This window comes from Batrachochytrium dendrobatidis (assembly GCF_000203795.2).
Source record: "Batrachochytrium dendrobatidis JAM81 unplaced genomic scaffold BATDEscaffold_1, whole genome shotgun sequence".
Lineage (NCBI taxonomy): Eukaryota > Fungi > Chytridiomycota > Chytridiomycetes > Rhizophydiales > Batrachochytrium > Batrachochytrium dendrobatidis.
The window spans coordinates 778,426-794,138 of NW_006281099.1; the positions used below are offsets into that span (position 1 = coordinate 778,426).

General features: G+C 40.9%; 5 protein-coding genes across 5 annotated transcripts; 4 read left to right on the forward strand and 1 right to left on the reverse strand.

The window, feature by feature from the left end:
* Positions 1-1,607: 1,607 nt before the first annotated feature.
* On the reverse strand, positions 1,608-3,652 carry BATDEDRAFT_1166 (uncharacterized protein; the record flags this gene model as incomplete). Its single annotated transcript, XM_006674817.1, has 4 exons — positions 1,608-1,748; positions 1,832-2,622; positions 2,797-3,195; positions 3,274-3,652. Coding segments are annotated over 4 exons (1,710 nt in total), but the record flags the coding sequence as incomplete, so codon positions are not given.
* A 1,008-nt stretch (positions 3,653-4,660) lies between these two features.
* On the forward strand, positions 4,661-5,893 carry BATDEDRAFT_9261 (tRNA (guanine46-N7)-methyltransferase; the record flags this gene model as incomplete). Its single annotated transcript, XM_006675034.1, has 3 exons — positions 4,661-4,781; positions 5,017-5,243; positions 5,447-5,893. Coding segments are annotated over 3 exons (795 nt in total), but the record flags the coding sequence as incomplete, so codon positions are not given.
* A 2,271-nt stretch (positions 5,894-8,164) lies between these two features.
* Positions 8,165-9,622, forward strand: BATDEDRAFT_36366 (uncharacterized protein). The gene has a single exon (XM_006675776.1). It carries the CDS (start codon positions 8,185-8,187, stop codon positions 8,956-8,958), a length of 774 nt encoding a protein of 257 aa, XP_006675839.1. The 5' UTR covers positions 8,165-8,184; the 3' UTR covers positions 8,959-9,622.
* Positions 9,623-10,158: 536 nt separating this feature from the next.
* On the forward strand, positions 10,159-12,684 carry BATDEDRAFT_84586 (uncharacterized protein; the record flags this gene model as incomplete). Its single annotated transcript, XM_006675902.1, has 5 exons — positions 10,159-10,290; positions 10,582-10,657; positions 10,777-10,858; positions 10,941-11,614; positions 11,703-12,684. 5 exons carry the CDS (start codon positions 10,159-10,161, stop codon positions 12,065-12,067), a joined length of 1,329 nt encoding a protein of 442 aa, XP_006675965.1. The 3' UTR covers positions 12,068-12,684.
* A 141-nt stretch (positions 12,685-12,825) lies between these two features.
* On the forward strand, positions 12,826-15,459 carry BATDEDRAFT_33953 (uncharacterized protein). Its single transcript, XM_006675644.1, has 7 exons — positions 12,826-13,201; positions 13,866-13,941; positions 14,033-14,159; positions 14,235-14,494; positions 14,586-14,966; positions 15,063-15,149; positions 15,250-15,459. Exons 1-7 carry the CDS (start codon positions 12,947-12,949, stop codon positions 15,330-15,332), a joined length of 1,269 nt encoding a protein of 422 aa, XP_006675707.1. The 5' UTR covers positions 12,826-12,946; the 3' UTR covers positions 15,333-15,459.
* The last annotated feature ends 254 nt before the right edge of the window (positions 15,460-15,713 follow it).

Sequence of the window (15,713 nt, forward strand, 5' to 3'; positions counted from 1 at the left end):
GTGACAATCGAGATGGAAGAGAACGAGATAACCGTGATGGCAAAGAGACTCGGGAGCCCTATGGAAGTCGATTGGGTCGAGACAATGACGAGTCTCGTTCCCGCAAGGATGGCCGCAACCGAGAGGGCGATTTTCGCGATACCAGAGAACCTTTTAAAGATAGTACTAGAGAAGGTCGAAACCGTGATGACCGTGATCGTCGGGATCAACGAGATACCTTTCCGCGACAAGGTGGAGGAAGAAGCGAAGCCAAGGAATCTCGACCTGACACTTCTGAGCGGCATAGTGCAAATGATGCAAAGCTGCAGCAAAACGGACAAGGAAATGGCCATAGCGCTCGTAACGAGCATGGTGATAGAAACAACCGTCATGGTCATGGTCAAGATACATCTGCAGGAAATACCGGTCGTAACACGTCTATTTCACACAACTCTCGCTCTCGTGATCGATCTCCTGTTGCAGGTACAAAGCAAGCAGTTGCATCAGATCAGGTTGAATCTAATCCCTTGAAAGCTACATCTGTCTCTCAAGTTTTACCAGGCTCCTCAGTGGTAGTTCAAGAAACCTCTGATATATCTGGACAGAAAGCATCACGAGACCAATCCAAATCCAGTTCTGTTGTCAGTATTGAGCCGGGAGTGCCTGAAAAAAATGCTCGTCTACCTCGAAAATCAAAATCGCACATTTCTACAAATCAAGATTCATCAAATACTGTACGCACAGAGACTGCTGTTCTTTTGCCATCAGTGCCGGCCAGTGCTACATCTGCCACAGCGGAATCTGCGCTTTCAAAATCCACGATTTTAGATCGTCTGGGTGGTCGTTCTCACACTTCTCTACAGAATACTAAATCCACTGGATCGACCATTTCCGCAGAATTGGACAGACGAAAGCGCTCGCGTGATGACGTAAGCGGATGCTTTATCTAAACTTTATTGACTTGACTGAAACCTAACATTTTTTGCAATTGTATTGATTTAATGTCCAGGTTTCTGATTTTTCTTCCCGACGTCAATCAGGAACTGAGACCAAGTTAAAGTTGGCCAAGGACAGACCAGAGCAGATTCAGGAACCGCATTCTCAAATTATTGGCAATGGTAAGATTTTTGAAGCATTGGATTGAAGTATTGCAAGTTTCAATTGTTTAGTGCGGTGGCATGTCCAACACATACTCATTAACCTCTAATTGTATTTGCTTATATAGTTGATGTATCCATGCCAACTACATCGCAGCTGCAAAATGCCGTATCAGGAACTATCAATAGCGAAACAGGTGCCAACACCAACCGAGGAAGCAAGCGAGTAAAAATTGTTCGAAAATGATTCCAATGAGCTTAGTATTTCAAATGTTAAAATGTATTGAATTTGACAAAGGAAAATAAACACATTATTTTAAACAGAGTGGATTATATGGTTGAGGCATTATTTTATTTTCGCTTGCGCATTAGCTTGACCACATCACCGTCTGCAAATTCGCTCGTGAGTGCACGGGAAGCCATCTGAACTGCTCGACGTTTCATAAGGCTTGCAGAAACAGGCTGATCTTCCTTTGATCTCTTCTTTTCTTTACCTAATGCCTCTTGACCAAGACGGCTTACCACTCCTGTAGGAGCCTCACGTAGAGCAAAACTTTTTGCCCAATGTCCAAGATGCAAGTTTTTGATGTGGAAAATATGCCGCTCTGCGACCGTGTGTGTAGCATACGCTCTAATCTGAGACGTGTATGCTTTTTGAGCAGCTTTATTGCTCTGAATAAAAGAGATCCAAATACGAGGTTAGAATGAAATTAAACAAGTGCGCAGGGACATGATTTAAAAATCTATGAACTTACAGATGGAGAAGCCATAATGTGTCGCTCAAAAGCCATATGCAAATCAGTTGCAGCTACTTCAAATGTTTTGCGTTTGGGTTTTCCATTCGCATGGGTCGTGTATGATTCTAAAACCCCGCCAAACTTACACTGAGGTAGAAATTCAAGTAGGTTATTGGTTGGAACGAGGTCGCAGCCAGCTGATTTCAGGGTCTCGAGATACAGTAGTTCACTTGGCATAAGGAACAAGGTGGCAGCACCTTGACGTCCTAGACGAGCTGTTCGACCGATTCTGTGAATATAGTCGCGAACTTCACCTGGAGGATCGTACTGCACAATGTGTGCAACATCTGGAAGATCAAGACCGCGTGCCGCCACATCTGTGCACAAAAGAATAGATTTATCTTCATTAGACTGTGCACAAAACCCAGTGTATGTCGCCTGACGATGAGCATGTGGCATTGAACCATGAAGCTTGAATAGACGCACGTTGGGGAATAGATTTGTGGGTTGAACACCGGCCTTGAGCTTGACAGCATCATAAGTTGTCTTGTCATCCTCATCCTCAGCATCTAAATCAATACCAGCACCCGTGTCATTTGAGTCCAACGCATGTATGAACGAATCAAAATGAAAGTCGACTGAATCTCCTGTAGCCATGAACACGACAACTTTAGATGCATTGGGAGTCGATGTAATCTTGCGTAAAAGAGCAATAAGGGTAACTAGTCGAAGCTTTGGTGGAGTAAGAACGTAGGATTGCTTGAGCTGTTTAGGGATTGTTGCTGCATCATTGGTATCTGCCACAGCAGCTGTTGAAGCATCAAATGTCGAATCAGATTTGGAGTTGTTACCTGGAATCACGGCTGGCTTATTTTCTTTTTCAGCAATGACTACAGGTTTTATAATAGAGTCTGCTGCTTTGGTGTTTGCAGCACTCTCTTCATTGACAAAAATCTCTTTGCTGACGGATACCTTTCCATCACCGACACGAATGAAATTGGGTTTTACCAGTGCATATTCGGCTAAACGCTTTACTCCGGCCTCGATTGTAGCAGAACAAAGCACTGTCTGACGGCCACGCGGCCATCCCGGAACATGCACTCTGGTTTGATTGTAAAGTCCAACATCACGCTTGGTATCCAATATTTTTAAAATATCACGCAAAGTTTCTTCAAACCCAAGATGAAGCAAGTTATCGGCCTCATCAAGGATAAGCCATCGCAGATTGCTCACATCAAAAGAGTCTGTTGTTCTTAAATGATCAAGCAAACGGCCTGGTGTGCATACAAGGATATTGACACCCTTGCGCAATCGAGCCTTTTCAGATTTTCGTTTTTCACCACCCACAACAATACTTGAAACAATCCAGTGACGATAGTGCACTTGCTGCTGTTTTTTGAAAAGCGTTGTGCTTGCATTTGTGATTGAGCTTGCTTCTGCAACCTCTGCAGAGTGTGCACTCTGCAATGAATATTTGAGAAGTGAATCCAGCACCTCAGAAATCTGGTGTGCCAACTCGCGTGTTGGTGCAAGAATAATGGCAAACGTGCCAGCAGTTCTAGAAAACATATGCTGCGTAGTGGGATGGGTGGACTGACGAGCAGCAGATCTAATTAAGCTGTGCAAAATAGGAAGCAAAAATGCAAGAGTTTTTCCAGATCCGGTCTGTGCTTGAATAATCGCATCATTGTGAGTTGGGTCCAGCAGAACGGGAATCGAAGCCTTTTGAATAAGAGTAGGTTTTTCAAACTCGAATTTTTTGGACAAATGAAGACTCAACAGCGGATCGATACCAATTCCAGTAAATGTTTCATTTTTTACAAACAAAGGGGCAGCCTCGATAGGCTCGGCAGCTTTACGATCTGCTTCCTTTTCTGCTTCCTCTTTGGCTTTTCGCGCAGCAAATCCAAGTGGTTTTGAGGATGCTGGTTTAGTAGACTGCAACACAGACTCGGATTCTTGAGTTTCCTGACCTTCTGGTCCACTTGAAAAAAGAGAGGAAATAAATCCTTGACTAGATATTTCTTTTTGAGGCATGTTTTTTGGTTTTTTGTACAAGTGATTGTCAATGACAGGAGCAGAGTAAGATCGTTTCGATGTTGGCTGTGAAGAATTGGGCAAACCAGATGGTGTAGATTGAGGTGGTTGTGTAGCAAGTTCTCGTGGAGTAGTAGATGATTCTGATTGATTATCAGCAGCCATGAATGCAGTTTGAGGATTTTTTGATTTAAGGTTTTCACTGTGCACAATCTTCATGGCAGCCATACGTCGTTCCTTCCATGATTTTTTTTTAATGTCCAAAGACACCTGTCTGATATAAGCCGAGTTTGATTTCTTTTCCAATGGCACACTGTCTAATACCAAATTGAGCTCCAAACCGACGTCCATAGTTGGCCAATGATTTTTCAAAAAAAAAGAAAAAAGTTGAAAGTGAACATCGACTCCACGTGTGTTTATAAAAAAGAATCCAAAAACCAACCATTTTATTTTCAATTAGTGGGTTCAAGTTGGCCAAGTTGTTTCTGCAAAAAAGCTTGGTAAAAGTAGTTGAAAATCCATTTGTTTAGTGATGACACAAGTACAGGATGTTGTCGACATGGAGGAATCGGAGGATTTGAGGGGACCTCAAAAGAAATATTACCGACAAAGGTGTTGATCATTTGGCTGTAGAATGTCGCAACTACAAAAACAATCTGTCAATGTAACAAGGCATTCACTAACAAAATCATAACTGAATTAGAGCGCATGCGAATCCGTTCTCTGACCACCAACTCGAATAGCAAGTGCTATATGTTTGATACTGGCATACTGCAATGCATCTTGCTGACTTGATTGTATAAACTTAGCCCTGTACGTCCAGAAGACTACAATTGGTCAAAAGCTTACCCAGCGCATTTTGATGAAGACGGAACTCCCAAGAACAGCGATCGCTTAGTCGAGTTTGCTGATATTGGATGCGGATATGGAGGTGACTCATTGCTGCACTTTATATATCGACCAAGCTAGTTGATTCCAATCTGAGGATTGACTGGATTTCCAGTTTACTAATCTACTCATTCTGTATTTGTAGGACTTTTGGGTAGGTTGAACAAGTGCCGCGAATTTATGGTTTGAATTGAAATGAGTGCATTCATCCGAGACTAGAACATTAGTCCTGGACTATAGTCGACCCTATTATTATTTATTCAGCTTACTGACTCGAGTAATCTTTTTATGGTTTCAAGTGGGATTATCTCCCATTTTCCCTGACAAGCTGATGCTTGGCATGGAGATCCGATTAAAGGTCGAAGAGTTTGTAAACAAGCGAATTCAGACTATGCGTCTTCAAAACTCGTCAAAGCAAGTCAACGAAGCTGGATCTTATCAAAATATCTCGGCGATCAGGATGAACGCAATGAAATTTGGACCCAATTTTTTCCAGAAAGGACAGGTATGTGATGTCAGATGAAGGATTAGATCTATTTTAAAAACCCAATATACCAAAGGTGCATTAGTATTGAGGTAGTTGGCATGCATGTCATGGCAGCACCGAGGCTTATGAAGAAGTGGAAAATTGTGGAATTGATCCTACTTGAAACTACATGCTTGAAGCAGTGGCTAACCGTTAATACCCTATTCATGAATGTTGAACAGCTCTCAAAGCTGTTTTTTTTGTTTCCTGACCCACACTTTAAAAAGCGAAAGCACAAGGCACGCATCATCACCTCATCTCTGCTTGGCGAGTATGCATATATTCTTCGTCCAAGCGGTCTTGTGTATACGGTGACAGATGTAAAGGATCTACACGAGTGGATGGTTAAACATCTAGATGAACATCCACTTTTTGTAAGACTGACAGACGCAGAACTCGAGTTTGATCCCTGTGTGCCCTGCGTGATGCAAGATACAGAAGAAGGAAAGAAAGTAGCACGTAATTCTGGTGATAAATATCTTGCTGTATATCGCCGTATTGAGGATGACCCTACTAAGCAATGGAGTGGGTTTGCACCCATTATTAGTGGGGGTATCTATGCTGGAAAAAATGCTCAGGGCATGAGTAGTGACAAGGATCAAGATCAAGATCAAAATGAAAAAGCTTAAGCCAAGGATGGTCTAGACAGATATTGAAGGAATTTTGTCGTGGCACCAAAGATTGACGCTTTATCCAATACCAACTGAATTGGTAAACTCAAAAATAGCCGAATAAAACAAGCTACGAATGCTTTACAAACGAGTGCTCATTAAATTTTACGTATGGTTGCAAGTTGAGTTGAACTATCGAGTTGTATATAGCAGTATTGATCTAGTTTGTATGCTGAAAACGGCGACGCAGACAGCACTGCCTTTATCAAACTATGACGATTCTATCAGTATTGCTTTTCGGCTACTTGTATTCCAAGCCAAGGGGTACAAAAAGCTAAACAGCTAAGCGGTACACTGGTATGGACAGCAACAATGTGGTATAAATATGCTGCCGAAATACACGCAGCAGTATGTTGATTCTTTACTTTGGTATATTGCTTTTATCTTGAACCTCAAAAGCTTGATAAGTGGTGGCAATTGATCATGTTTAGAGGGTGGAGTTTATGCAGCTTCAGCACCACACGCAGAGGCGGACAATTGAAATACAAACCATATACATCAACTTTTGGTACCTGCAAGACTTGCTAGCTTGCGTGCTTGAGCAAATTTGTGCTTTTCTTGTACTATAAGCATTCTATAAACAAGAAAGTATATAAACTAAGCAAGATATCCCAAAATGGTTGGATCAAGCTTTAACTTTTGGGTCAAGAAATATTCACTTGAGCCAGCAACTTTATTGAAATCTTCAACTTTAGGATTTTAGGTTTCTTGACAGTTTAAAACAGCAGACTATTTTGTTGGCTACGATTCCAGTGGTTGCTCCTTGTTGACATCAAAACTTGCCATCAACTTGCTCACTCTGCGATCTAAGCAAAGTGTAGTGAGCACAAGCCTGAACAAAGCATATAAGCATTAACCTAACACGGTAAGAAATCTACGTGGATATTCTGTAATGTTTTACCCATGGCCCGTGGCTGCAGTGTTAGATACTTGTATACCTAATATTGCAGGAGGCACGAGTCACACTGCCTATTGGCTCGAGTGCTTTTGTCAGCTTGGATCCTTCAGCTTGATGTGCAGTTTACATCCCACACCCCACTTATATTGAACTGAACTTTACTAATACTGCCTTGTACAAACTACGTTTAACCTCGACTTATTAGACCTTGGCTGTGCACCCATCAAACAAGTGGTTTTCAGCTATCGAATATTTGACAGAAAAACAAAAGCTCGCTGAGTTGACGTAAAAGCAAAGTTGTCAAATTACAAGCCCAAAGGCATTGAGAAAAATTTACCAACATTCATTCCCGAACCCTTTCATCCAAGCCAAGTTTAAAACCATTTGAAGCGTGACGTGTTTTGTGCGCCTTCATTTGATATCTCATCTTCTAAATCCGTTTAAATCAACTTCCTTTCATTCTTTTTGCAAACACGTGGTTGCTCTATCTTTACTACAGTACTCGTTGGTCATATTAGCAATCATTTCACCTACCGGCCCAATTAGCTGACATTTGCCAGATTTTCTCGATTCATCAGTAATACCGTCAACATATTCTGACATATTACATTCAATGGGACGTAGATCTCTCAAAACCAGAGGGCATCTACTTCAGTACATTACCTCATTCGCTAGCGACAAGCTTGGAAACAGTAATGTGTTGCATGGAGATGCTCTGCAGCGCATTATAGCGAACATCGTTTACGGAACATCGCTTAAAGCAGAATGCACTTTAAGACGAGTTTTGACGCTGTCGGATCAAGACCGGACACTTTGGATGGTGTCGGTCTTATCTGCAGCGCTGACTGAAAATGGGCTTCACGATGACGCCGAGGCCATTGAAGAATATCTGACGCAAAAACAAACTATGACCAATCACCGAGTTTCTGTCCCCAACTGGAGCAACACATCGTCTACTTGTCTACCCTCTTCGCCTACTCTCTTGCCACACCTATTCGAGCTTCTATCCAAAGCACCCGTCGCCAACAAAAATAAACCAACTCAGCTGATGACATCCCCGCTACAGGATTTATCGCTTGTTTCGCCATTACGAGTAACGAATGCTTTGCTCGAATCAAATGCTTGCTTTCTCGACGGCCAGTCAAGCATGGACTACTGTAAAAACCCTACGGCCGTATCCTCATGTTTAGAACGTGAATACTCTATACCATCGGCCGTGCAGCTTTCTTCGCCTACCTTTCGGCCTAGTATTCCGGTTGATTCTGAGCCACAGACCCTATTGTTGTCTAATGAAGATGGTAGACTTGACCCAACATCTAAACCAGTAGAATCTGCGATTGAAAGTTTGGACATGTACGGCCGTGATACTTGCCATGACTTTTATGCAACACTGCATGGTACTTCGCCTCGACTGTCAATGTCCCTGCATCAACATTGCTTGACCCAACCAAAAGCACAACCCTCATTGCATCACCAGTCAATGCTAGGTTTAGAGAATAGTAATAGCACGAGTGCTCTCCAACCTTCAATTGGTTTGCTCACCCCTTTTTCACAAGCCTCAGAATTAAATCGGCATGTGCCTGCAACCCCTTTTGTGACTAATTCAACTCGTGTTGACTCTTATAAACAGCTTTATCCTGGTACTTCATTTACCAGCTCCGTATGTGCTGCCATGAGCCACCTCTGTGCCTGCGGGGCCGTCATGACGCTGATTCAAAATCGCAAGGTATTTTGTCCATCAGGACATAATTCAAGATTGCCCCCACAAGCCCAAGAGGCTTTGGACAGTTCAGTGCTCTGCACTCCAACTATAAGTGGTTTTATTAAAACCGAATCTAGAAACTGTGCTACATTGGTTTCTGCACCAATCATGATTCATCAGTCGAATAGTAGTATCAGGCATCATGATGCCAATCCGAATAGCAGGACTAATCGCATCAGCAACTGTACATCTAGTGCTAGCCCAAGTGCATCATACGCCAACACTTTGAGCAAGATCAGTACCACTACCAGCATTGCAACTGACCATTTGGCACAGTTGGGATTGTCAAAGAGACGGGTATTTGGACTTCTTCGACATGAGATGGCAATACATAGTAGTGCAAGAGCCAGAATGGTGCTGTAGTTTTGGTATTACTGTCGTATTCATGTAAAATGGAGCACATTATCTTGCAGTGTATGTTGCTTCAGAATATACAATGACTGGTGTTGCCCTTTTACAAACCGACTGCTTTTTCAACTCTTCTAAACAACGTCCATCTTTTGGTGCCCACAATCATTTTTTCATTTTTCGGCATAAGCCATACACTACAATCTTCAGATTCATCCATTGCAATTCAGATATTTGGTGACTTTCAAATCACTCCTAATTTCATACATTCTAGCGCAAAAAACAAAGATTGCACGTCCTGGGAGTACAACTGCTGTTTTCTTACCATTCGCCCAATGTTTGGTTTGTAGGAAAAGATAGCGAATCAAGTGTTGAGGACTTACTGGAGCTGCGATGTGATGCAAACATTTGTTTAGTTGTTTTATGCAAAAATGAGCACGGAGAAAGATCAGTAGACTGTTGGGAAGTTTAAAGAGCAGACGTCCAATGGAATCGATGGGAATTGATACCAATCACTCATGAAACTGGCGGTTTATTATGCAGACACATCTATTTAGCTTTTCATTTTATGTGAATATGACTGTAATAGATGCGTGGTTTGCATATGGCTAGTCATGATGTACTTTTGAATCTACCAATCCATGTATATGTGACTCTACATTAAAAATTACAAACCACCAATATTTTTTATCGTTGATATTTTAGTGAGTGTTTGACCTGGCTTTAGAAACACATACGAGTTCATTTCCAACTCGGAAGAGTTTATGCTAATCCATTCGAACTGCAGTGGCTCGACCAGCGTCCTTGTTGGAGGCGTTACTTGAAATCCACTCAAAAATTTCACGTGACCATTTGAAACCTCGACAATAACCGACTTTGAAGTCTAAACCATTCAAATCTCTCGACTTGTTTATTAATCTTGCGATTACGCAGCTTCGATCCTACCCACACCACTTGCTGGCGATTGTTATTCCTCATCTATTGGTGGTGTTCAATTCACTTATTTTTGAAGTTTCTGCCCATTTTATTCCGACTACAAACTTATAACTCACAGCAGCTCCTATAATAAGCCATATGCCATCACTGCTAGATAAAATAGTGTTGTATCCACTGGCTCAGATGGGCGTCCAAGTGAACAAACCCAACTGGCCGAAATTGACTGTCATTCTATCGATTGTTCAGACACTGATCATTTCAATCATACAGGCGATCATCATGACATCTTTGTTGGGATTCACCAACACTGTCTTCACTGCTACTATGTCTGGGTTTTCTCCATTTATTGCTGTCTATCAGGGACTCTTTATCTTTGCGTTGTTCTTTCAGCTTTTGGGCTCCCTTGATGCTGTAAGGATTTATGCATTGCAATACCATTCGCCATATCCACGACTCCCATCCCCATTACTTTTAATTTTGGCTAGTATCTATAGTATTTGCTGTTCAATCCACATGGCTTTTATTGTTCTCCATGTTTCATAATCAGAATGGATCTTCAAGGTTGATGTTTCTGGTCTTGGCGGGATTTTCATCAAATCCCTATTACTATACTTGTCTTGAACTCCTTTTACAACTACTAAAGCACATTTATCATTCTATATGATCTGGATTACTCACATGCTTCATTCCATCAACTTTTAGTATCTATCACGAAACTCGATGCAAGTCATTGCTGTCGGCGCATTTCAAATCCTCACTTTAATTTATTCTGCTGCCCGTAAGTAGATAGATGCCCATCTAGCTTAGGATTTGTTCTTCATTACTTTATATACTTGTACAACTGCTAACGCTGTTGTACAGAAATTGCACAGATGCATTCTTTTCAACAATGTATAGACACATATCGTACCATTGGACTATCTGGCATGAATCAATTGAACATGTTTGCTGCAATTTGGGATTTGGAGCAGGATGGATGGTGAGTTTCTTGATTTCTAATGCAACTACGTTTTAGTAATTGATCTAGTGCTAATTTGTAATCATCCACTTTTATTTTCAAGCCCATTTCGAACAGTCAACAAGGTCAATTCAACCTTTTATTTTACCATTGGAGATTCAACCAGTGCCTCACCAACAAATATTAGCACCTCCATCAACAGCAATTTTTCAACCATCACCGCCTCACTATCACTGGCTTACGTTGTGTTAGTCTTGATGCTGATTGTTACTTTTGTTGGCGTGCTTGTTTCTAGAAAAACCATTGATATTTTTGGCTGGGCTATTTTTTATTCGCATGGTGCTGACATTGCCAAACGGGAACTGCTTACTCGCTACCATCTTTTTAATGTGTTGCTCAAAGTCAATGTTTACTTTTCGATTGGCATAGTGCTGCAAATGCTATCGGCACTGTATTTTTCGCAAAAAGTTCAGATTACAATGGCTAGTGTTCCAGCCAATGTTGGACATGTTGCCGCGCTAGCCACAAAACAAACCTTGATTGCAGATCAAGTCAATATCAGCAGAATTTTATTTGCAATTGCTGGTAGTATTGTTCTTATAGTTGCTTCTCTGTACTACCTGTTTGGGTATTATGGAGTGCGACGGGGCAGCAAACTTCTTATGGGCTGCTTTTTTGTTGTCATGGTTTTCAATGCGTCGGCTGTAGGATTTGCATTTTTTGAGGCTATTTTCAACGAACTCTACCATGTTGTCAAGATATGGCTGGCTACATTTGGTGAGATTTGGAATGTATTTTTGGGGGTCTAATCCTACTTTAAATAGAACCATGAATTGCTAACAGTATTTTAAACTCGATTGTTTAGCTGTCATACACTTTGCTCTTAATATTGCAACCGTTGTTAGTGCTTCACTATGCATTCGCGATTTTGAATCTGGATTGCCAGAAATTGCTAGATCGCTTGGTACTTTCAAGATCCCATCTTCTGATAGTATCCCATCGATTGTCGTTCCACAAGACAAGTTAATGCCCTTGCCTAAAATATCAACTTCCCAAGTATCGCTTCAAACCGGGTTGAACGTAGGAAACAGCTGCGCTTCTACAGCAGTATTAGCAATTCCTGATGATGCATCTTTTAATGCACCAAGACAATCTACAGCAAAATCTCGGAGATCATCGTCCGAGGGCTGTTCTATACCGTCTACACGACCAAGAATGACCATTGATTGATTTGGACTGATGGATATGTATATATGGAAAGCTTTTATTTAAACAGTTTACACGGATTTACTACTATTATTTATTTGCTACTACTAAATGCTACCTGTATCTTTCTCTTGACAAGGTTACTATGATATTGGTTCCTGTTGCAACACTAAATCTGATCTCAATGCCACATTGTATTTGATCAATCATTGCATATTCTATCTCCTCTTAATACCTATCGATGGCTCGACTGCTCTTATTATTTTACGAGCAGTCGATCATTGAAATTTGCAAAATAAATGCAATTGGAACTATAGTGACCAGTGGTGTTGATTTAGATGCTTCAAGTCATTTGCAGACTGTTGCTTTGAACCAATTGGGTTTCAAGACCAATTCAAAGTTTAGAATCCGCTGTGATTCCGGCTTTTGAAATACGACATGCACAAGAACAGATGCTTAAACGAATCGGATGATTTCAGTGCAAGCGTTGCACACAAGCCAAGTCAAGCCAAGCCAATGCATTTGATTGCAATGACAATTGTCATGAAGCATACGAGTCGTTTATGAGAATACTAAAACTGTTGAATGTGAGAACATTCAGTCCAAAGACTTGATTGTAGCACGATGAATAGCATGATGTTGTTATGGGATGCTTACCAAGCCACACAGATCCAGGGATGTCCTGTGTGATTAGGACACCATCCTGTGCTTTCAACCCGTTTGAAATTGGCTCGAAACTTCTTTTCAAAATCGAATTCAACTTGCGCTAGATTGTAGTCTTGGATTCTTATTGGAAAACAATCCAGCAACTTTACCTACAAGTTTGGGTTTAAAAACTTGGCCTTTTGCTGGCTGAAGAATCAGAACACTTTATTGACTACAGCTTCATTCACTCTGTTCAACATGCGATTCTTTTCAAAAGAGTCGGCTCAAAATCTACTTACAAAAAAGTCGGATTGGCCTACACTGGCTGTTGGCTTATCACTCTTTCAGGCCATTGCAATTACTTTCCTGGAATCGTTTCTCATATACAAGGTTGCCTATCATTTAGACCAAGCGTTTTCTCAATCCACATCAGGATACGCTCCTTTTGTAGTCATTTACTTGTCGCTATTTATATTTGCGCTCTGGTTCCAAGTCTATGGTGCATTGGATGCAGTTGAGTATCATATTATCTAGTTGGCTTGCAAGTACTAGCACAACTCATTCATTGGGATATTACTTGGTCTTCACTTCATAATGGGCTTGTATGTTTTGGCCACATGATGATTTCTACAATATTATACATGTTCAAGTTGACAAGATATAGCCTGTGATGGCAGTTTTGCCCGAGTATGGGTTTGAATCAGTTCTGTTCATGGCAGTTGCCATCAGGATTTCTTCAATTCATGTCTGTTGGCTTCTTGCTCAGCATATCTATAGAGAATGAGCATATGCTTGACACTTCTGTTCATTGTTCTACAACAATGATGACCTGCATAGATGGTCAGTCCTTGTGCACCCACTCAGTAACCAAAAGGGGTGCTTTATTTCTCCGCACATGTCACTGTTAAACCTTCTACAACTTGGGACTACTTGCTCAAGTCGAGGGGTTGTGGCTATGTACAGTAGTTTGGTGACTTGTCTACTGTGCGGTATATTAGCCGCATTCGGGCTTCTCTAATTGTGCATTATAAATCTGCTCTATGTGTGGTGAAATGTCTTGGCTTTTGTCGTGCTTTTCATGAGATGAAGAGGCACATTTTCCATAATTATCTGTAAATATAAAGCAAATAGTGTACTAACATGGAATCCGATTATTACCGTGGTCATCCATGCTTAGTTTTATCATCGAAACTCTATTCAAGTTATTGCGGTAACTCTGTTCAACGCAGTGACAGTCATCTATTCTATCAGTCGTAAGTAATCCGAGTTTCTCATCCATTGTTTGTCATCCAACTCACTTTAACACTCGCTTGGTTTTACCTGCAATCTTGCATGTTTCAATAGAAATCGTTCAACTGTCCAATCTGAGGTTTTGCTTGGTGACATATCTGGATATTTTTCACCAAAATCATACTACTAGCGACGCATACCAACAGGTCTACTCTTTGGAACAGGATACTACAAAGACATGGTTGGTTTTTCTATCCATTCACTATATATTTGTTATGTGGAGTGCTGACTCTTCAACCCAATGCATTGTTTTTAGCCGGTTTTCATCCGTGAAAATGGTAAACGGCACGTTTTCACCTTCCTACGTTGCAATATCCAGCGTGTATCCTCCCGAAGTGATCGCTCTAAACCTGGGTGTAGTATTGGGGGCATTTGAAACCGCCGTGTTCATTGGGTATGGCATCATTGTGGTGATGGTGCTCTGCAGCCTTGTTGGACTGTTTTTGTCTTTCAAAACATTTGGAGTCTATGGTTGGTCTATTTATCAAATACAAGGGGCTGACATTGAAAAACGAGGTAACTATTGTTGGCTGCCATTGATCTCTTCTGTCTTCAACATACTGATATTGAATGGCGATTCTGATTGGTCTGTAATTGAAAACAATAGAAATTTTAAAAAGATACTACATTTTTGCAACGACCATGAAGTTCAACGTATTCTTCTTTCTTGGAATTATTGCTCAAATTGGATTTGCCGCTTACTTTAAAAACAAAGTGGCCACAGTCAATGCCCTTGATGATGATGGTAGACTACATGCTACTTTGGAACGGAATCGACTACAATTATGGGGGTATGGCGCCATTACCTTGTTCACATCACTCTTTTACTTTGTTCTCGGATACCTCGGTATGCGACGTACAAATTTTTTGATGATGTGTGCGTTTCTGGTCATGATGGTTGTGTATATTGCCGCAGTTTTTTATTTCCTTATTCAAGCAAATAATGATCCAGATTTAAGCATTACACGGATTTGGCTCACTGTATTTGGTAAATGCATTCATTTTATCGCTGGATCGTTCCGGTATAATCATTTGAATTTTATTCTGGTTTACGTCACTAACATTTGATATCAATTGGTATTAGCTGCATTCCAAATTCTACTCAATCTAATCACTCTCTATAGTGCAATTGCTTCAATGCGAGATTTTTCTAAAGGATTGAAAGACATTGGTATGCTGATCTCATCTTGTGCTGCTTTTGAGCTTACTGTGTTTGGGCTGTTAGTTTTCTTCTGACATCCGGTCTAACCTATTCAAATTGATTTTTATAGTGCAATCTGTTATTGTTATAAAATCTTCAACAGATGCCAAGCAAATGGAGTCGACAGACCATTCACGGATGATTTTAGACTAACCATTTCAATTCTATCATAATCTTGTTTATCTTTTAATTCATACTATCACTGCTTTTAATACAATTGCCATATCTTTAACGAGACGGATCATTTGCAATAGACAGTAATAAAAGTTGTTAATACCCTAATTAGGCATGTTCTACAAGACTGCCATCGAGTTTCCTAAACTTTGTGTTTGAGAAATAGGTCTATATCATTTTTATAGTCAAACTACTGACAGGATTGATTTGGGCTCTCTAGACAATGGGATAGACCTGTTTTTGCTGATCGCAGTGCTTGGGAGGCCAATTTGTTTTTTCAAATGGATCTAAAAGGTTTGTCCTATCCCATCATCATATGTTGGTACTACCTTATTCATGCAGTGGACACAAGCAATGGAA

Excerpts from the sequence above, each read along its gene's own strand:
- BATDEDRAFT_33953 (XM_006675644.1), top strand. The coding sequence starts at position 12,947 with ATGCGATTCTTTTCAAAAGAGTCGGCTCAAAATCTACTTACAAAAAAG. Across the intron at positions 13,942-14,032 it reads AGTCATCTATTCTATCAGTC|AAATCGTTCAACTGTCCAAT; the intron begins GTAAGTAATCCG and ends ATGTTTCAATAG. Across the intron at positions 14,495-14,585 it reads GGCTGACATTGAAAAACGAG|AAATTTTAAAAAGATACTAC; the intron begins GTAACTATTGTT and ends TGAAAACAATAG.
- BATDEDRAFT_36366 (XM_006675776.1), top strand. The coding sequence starts at position 8,185 with ATGTACGGCCGTGATACTTGCCATGACTTTTATGCAACACTGCATGGT.